Here is a 6,032-nt window from a genome sequence, read left to right as displayed (position 1 = left end):
CTTGCACCATTTACAGAATGTTTTTGACAATAAGATTTTTTCTTGCACTATTGACAGGATGTTCCTTTGTTAATCTTATGATTTACACCTCATGATCCAGTGCACGCTACCTCTAACAATTATACTGTAAAAATAAGCCTTCTTTACATTCCTGAGCAATGGATGTTAAGTAAAAGACAGACTGGGAGGACACTGGGTCCTCCTCCTACAACAGCTTAAAGTTCTGTCAAGGTGTTATTAGCTAAATTGACTCCAGCCCTCATCCCAACATCATATTAAAATGGATTATCCTCTGTAGGGCATCTCTACCCATCTGGCTCCAAGAACGATAACATTGAGTTTTCAACTGTCAAAGCAACCCCTTCAAAGTTGGAATGGTCGCATTTTTCCGATAGCTGTGAATTTGGAAATATGCCTTATACCTTGCTTAAACGTACATGTATTTGTGGTTTCTACTTGGTACTCTAAGAAACCAGTAATAAACTGGGGCTCTGTAGAACTTTACATGTAATTTGTAACTGACAGCCAATGCCTGAGACATTCTACCAGTGAGCATGGCAGGCCAGTGTTGTCATTGCTTTATATTCTTGGTTAGGTACTACAAAACAGGTGCATATGCATGCCTCATTGCAAGAACCTTGCTTATAGTAGGTTTACAAGCCTAGGGTTCTTTATCTTGGTACAAAATGTGACCAGAGACGCTACAGGTTCTTGGATGCATGATTTCTGTGACTGCCTAACATTTCCTATATTTCAAGTTTGACATGCAGAATATACTAGCAGCAGATATTGCAGATAAGATCATATAAGAACTTGTAAATGGTGCCAAATGTACTTCCCTTGGACAGAGAGCAAGAAATGCATGGAAATATGTGCAAGAAACTGTTTATTGCTGTTGCGACCTGAGATATTTTACAGCTCCATAATTGAAGTAGACACAGTATGTACAGAAGGTTGCAAATAGACATGTTTGACAAAACTTGGTGCCCTCCATTGGCATAATGCTGGTGTCAACAAACTTAACCCGCGACAAAATTAAGTTGCATTTTAATACAGCAAAGCTACTTCAAAATACCTCAAAATAAGGTTGCTTAACAGCTGTGGCACAATATATATTAAGTACTTTACATTGGAAAGCATTTCAAAGAATCAGTTGGGTATAAAAATCATCAACTAGTTTAAAATAAAAAGATGCATAATTATAGCAAAATACAGTAATGCTAGACCGCTCAAGGGATCTACGACATAAAAATATAGAACACAAGCTTAAACATCTTCCACTAATTACACGACACATTAAAAGTTATGGTTTCTACTATACATTAAAAATCAAGAAGCCATGATGGTGATCCATGCTATCTGTACAGAATCTCTAAATCATCAAGTGACAAGTCTGATACACATAGGTTGTCAGATCCCGACAAAAAAGGCATGGGTGGGGTGACGGCCTGAACACAAGTATTTCATAGTGCTCGTCTTTCAGGTCATGTACTATCCACGGACAGCCCAACATGTTATCAAGAGGATTTAAAACTGAACAGATCTATCTAGAAGTCAGCGTCCAACGTAAACTTCTGCTGAGCAGGAGAGGACATCACGCCCATCTTCTGGTACTCTCCCACTTTCTTCTCGAAGAAGTTGGTCTTTCCCTCTAGCGAGATGTTCTCCATGAAGTCGAAGGGGTTCTCTCTGTTGAAGATCTAGATAGGGGATGGAACATGAGTAAGTAACTGTAGTCATGTCTAAGCCGAAACGGTGAAGCAAAGAGTCTAGACGATAACAAATAAACAAAGCACGCAAATGTGTGGAAGGAAGACTTTGGACAATGCGAGGGTGACGACATACCTTACTGCACTTGAGTTCTCCCAGTAGTCTGTCTGCCACAAACTCGATGTACTGCTTCATCAGGTCATGGTTCATGCCAATCAGCTTCACGGGCAGGGCCTCTGTTAGGAATTCCTGCAAAACAAAGATACAACTTGGTGAGCAGCTTGTAATACAATGTATTGGAATTCAATCCAAGGATATGATGACACTGGCAGATATGCAAGGACTGAAGGAGACAAAATAAAAGCTAATAAAGGGTCAGCAATGACAATATTTCCTTACAGATAATGGGCACTTCTAGATTGCTTGACTTGTCTGCAAACTTCAAAAGCTAACATTCATTGAAAGGAGGGGTTCATCTAAATCAGGGAAGAGGGGCGCTGCGCCCTCTTGTTTCAGCCCAGCGCCCCTTTGTCGAATTCAGATTTGAGCTTAATATCCAGCATACAGCCTTCACTCAGCAATCAATACTTCCATGAATTCACTCACTCTCTCACTTGTGTGTGCTCCCTCTTATTCAATTTTTCTAGACAAAACCCTGGAAAGTACCTGTTCGATCTTGACGGCATTCCTGATGATCTGGTGGACGGCCTCCTCGCTGGGCTTGTTCGCCAGGTGGCTGAACATCAGGCAGGCAAAGTCACAGTGCAGACCCTCGTCTCTGCTGATCAGCTCGTTGGAGAATGTCAGTCCAGGCATCAGACCCCTCTTCTTCAGCCAGAAGATGGCGGCGAAGGAACCTGGAGTGGCAAAGCAGCAAATATCAATACATGTTACAGGCAGTTTGTATATCTTTGGAAAAACCTACACTGTGAAATATGAATAAAACAATCAGGGTAACTTGATTTTGCACAGTTCATTTTCAATGTCTAACTAACTCTAACCCAGGAGCTTACTGACAGGGTTATCATTCAACGATTTGGCTTTTGTATGGTAACAATTAAACTGTGTTCATACTAACCTGAGAAGAAGATTCCTTCTACGGCAGCAAAGGCAACAACACGCTCCCCAAACGTGGCGCTCTTGTCTCCAATCCACCTGAGAGCCCAGTCAGCCTTCTGCTTCACACAGGGCAAGGTCTCGATTGCATTGAAGAGATGGTCCCTGTGGGAAGGAGTTTTTGTCAGTATGAGTGGAAATACATCACCTTATCTGGGGGAAGGGGAGCAGAGTAGTGCTGTTATAGTCCAACAGGACTGCTATCAATGTGGCCTAATGGCAGCAACTACATGTAGCAAGTATAATGTGCATGCAGTGTCGTAGGGACCATTTAATCATGTCCGTAAGAGCTTTAGCAAGGATTATATGGCAGCATTGATCCTTATCAAACACACAAAAAAAACAGGGAACATCTCACTGACCTCTCTGTTGGGTCCTTGATGTAGGTGTCAATTAGTAGACTGTACATTTCAGAGTGGATGTTCTCAATGGCGATCTGGAAGCCGTAGAAGCACCTGGCCTCTGTGACCTGCACCTCCTGGCTGAATCTCTCCACCTGGACAGGAGACGAAGAATGTTTTTTAAGTCATGACCATACCATAACCAGGGACAAATGTACATAAAACCATTCGATCATCATGTGTGATCAACTCACCGGGTTCCTTTTGCCAAAAACATCACGAGCAGCAAAAATTAATGAATAAAGTTACATGAGTCATGACATATAATCATGGACAAATGCTATTCAGAAATAAGGGGATCAAAGTGATCCATTTTGTTTGATTACCCATCACTCACCAGGTTCTCGTTGACGATACCATCACTTGCAGCAAAGAAGGCCAGCACGTGCTTGATGAAGTGTCTCTCACCGTCGTTCAGACCTTCCCAGTGACCCAAGTCCTGCAGGAAAACAAGATCATTGTCACTATTGTTTCAAGTTTAGATGTTCAATCTGAAAGTTAATACTGTAATCCCACTAGAAACCTAACATCAAATGCAGTACAGGCTAGCCTAGTTATATGGAATGCAGAGTCAACAAAATTTGGCTGGTCAGTGGGCTGATGGGTTTTTAATGCATATGTTGTGATAAATGGGTAAGTGACCCCTAGGGTACGATACATTACCACCTTGGCTGTTGTTTGCATTTCTAATTGTTTAGCCAGCACTTATTACATGTGTTCTTTTCCAATTTTCCTGTTCATGGTGACTGAACTTCCTGACTCCTGTCAATTGTCTACCAGGACATTGTAAAATTTAATACCTTGGAGAGGTCTACTTCCTCCGCTGTCCAGAAGGATGCCTCTGCCTTCTTGTACATCTGCCAGATGTCGTGGTACTGGATGGGGAAGACGACGAAACGCCTGGGGTTCTCACGCAGGAGGGGCTCATCCTGGGGAAACAAATTTACAAAGGAAGGTGTAAATGATCGCTGAAGCCCATTACAAAGGAAAAGTGTTGATTGGTGAAGCCCACTGGTTGCATTGATCAAGTGCCAGAATTCCAGGAGCTCCCTTGATTAACACAACACAAACAGGTATCCTGTGTTAGTTACTCGAAAAAAAGCAAATAGAACTTGAAATCAACTGCGCAAATCATCGTTTTCAATTTTTCTTTTGTTCCAGCTGCATGCACAACTATATTACAGTATTTAGATGATGTAAGTGTTTTACCTGTTCCTTTGTCTCTGGCTTTTGAACAGTTTGAACCTATGGACAGAATGAAACATGTTGGATGAATACTGGAACACTAAGAAAAACATGCCGAAAATCAAACAGGAACGACCTCGAATGTAGTAAATATTAACCAGAATTCCAAGAAAAATTCGCTGAAAAACAAATAGGAACCTCTAATGTAGTAAATATTAACCAGAATTCTATCAGTAACATGTACTTTTGTTATCAATGTTTGTTCAGCAGATACTGCAATGGAACAACAGGGATGGGCAAATTAAACTGACGGATCAAGTTTATAAACAAAAACTTACCACTGGCTTCTTGAGTTCCTTGATGTCTGACGATCTTATTATATTCTGGAAAACAAAATAGAAATCAAACTTTAATTCAAATTGAGTGAGGGGGTCGGGATGAAGAAGTCTTATCCAACGCGTCTACTCATTTAAATATCAAAAGAAACGCCCCGATGATTTATGTAAATCCATTTTCGCGGGAAATTTTACGTAACAGCTGGCTCGCAACGGTTTCCTTATGCAAGATCTCGGGTTGCAACCGTCATGTTGTGTAAGAAGCCAGGATTTTAAAATTGCTACTGGTTTTTCTTTGTTGCTTACCTGGCTTTGGCTCTCTCCGAGGACCTTCCTTGCTTTTCCCTTGGAGGGGGAAGACGGGACCTGAAAGTAGAAACATGAGAAATAAATAAATGACCGTGGGGAGCGTTACCGTGGAACGGGGCGGTTAACGCCAAATTTTGCTTTCATACTGAAGTTGAAACTAATGGAAAATTTTAGACAACCAGTCTAAATATAAATTTCATTAAGAAATGAATGAATACTGAGGGGAAAATAAAGCCATGAATAAGAACTAATTCTTCCTTTTTTGGTTTTCGCGCGCGGTCATTTCCTGTCGAGCATGACAAAGGGTTTTGCATTTTAGCCCCTCTTCGTCGAACGATTATCCGTCGAATTCTCAAAATCTCAATGGACGATTACTAATCATCAACATCCTTCTTTTAAAGAATGTGCAATAGTCGTTCAGTCAGTGACGAAAGAGTTAAAATTTTGCTGAAAAGTAAGACAATTTGTGGCAAGCCGTGATGCACAGATTTACATTTTGGCGCCAACACGAGTACAGCACCATCTCTTTTTTTCGCTGTTCTGGCCGGCTACAAATGCGCTATTTCCCTCAGCTAACACCGTGGTATGTCTCAAGACATTATTGCAAAGCAGCAAACTAGGCAGTTGGAAATTGGGAGGCGAGATAAAGATGAATTTCTCTCACTCCCTCTGCTCAAACAAAACAGAAAATGGCGCCGGAAAATTACCTGATTCTCTCGGTCAGCAGAGATCTTCAGCGCCGAGAAGTCCTGCTGCACGGACTGGGTAGACTTCGGTGAGTGCATGGAAAGCATCTCTGGTTTCTGTAGAGGAAAAATTTGCAGTCGTGGAAGAAAAAATTGGCGGGACAGAGGAGTGAAGCTGCAACAGGGAGAGTTACACTGACTAACGACAGACCAGCTGGGAGAGACTGAATTTTTGGCGGACTCTGCAGCGTTCATATAACGCGGGACGTGGCAAATCTGACCAATCAGAA

The 6,032-nt window shown here is 41.7% G+C and overlaps 1 protein-coding gene across 1 annotated transcript; it reads right to left on the bottom strand.

Moving 5' to 3' along the window:
- Positions 1-869: 869 nt before the first annotated feature.
- On the bottom strand, positions 870-6,003 carry LOC136427607 (ribonucleoside-diphosphate reductase subunit M2-like). Its single transcript, XM_066416589.1, has 11 exons — positions 5,764-6,003; positions 5,054-5,113; positions 4,751-4,795; positions 4,437-4,472; positions 4,028-4,156; positions 3,565-3,666; positions 3,189-3,322; positions 2,789-2,931; positions 2,377-2,567; positions 1,846-1,959; positions 870-1,700 (listed from the first exon to the last, which is right to left on the bottom strand). Exons 1-11 carry the CDS (start codon positions 5,995-5,997, stop codon positions 1,548-1,550), a joined length of 1,341 nt encoding a protein of 446 aa, XP_066272686.1. The 5' UTR covers positions 5,998-6,003; the 3' UTR covers positions 870-1,547.
- Positions 6,004-6,032: the final 29 nt, after the last annotated feature.

Source organism: Branchiostoma lanceolatum, chromosome 2, assembly GCF_035083965.1.
Source record: "Branchiostoma lanceolatum isolate klBraLanc5 chromosome 2, klBraLanc5.hap2, whole genome shotgun sequence".
Classification (NCBI taxonomy): domain Eukaryota; kingdom Metazoa; phylum Chordata; class Leptocardii; order Amphioxiformes; family Branchiostomatidae; genus Branchiostoma; species Branchiostoma lanceolatum.
Note: the sequence above shows the minus strand (reverse complement) of the source record. Positions and strands in the feature narration are given on the sequence as shown.

Excerpts from the sequence above, each read along its gene's own strand:
- LOC136427607 (XM_066416589.1), bottom strand. The coding sequence starts at position 5,997 with ATGAACGCTGCAGAGTCCGCCAAAAATTCAGTCTCTCCCAGCTGGTCT. Across the intron at positions 1,960-2,376 it reads ATGCCGTCAAGATCGAACAG|GAATTCCTAACAGAGGCCCT; the intron begins GTACTTTCCAGG and ends TTTGTTTTGCAG. Across the intron at positions 1,701-1,845 it reads GAGAACTCAAGTGCAGTAAG|ATCTTCAACAGAGAGAACCC; the intron begins GTATGTCGTCAC and ends TCCCCTATCTAG.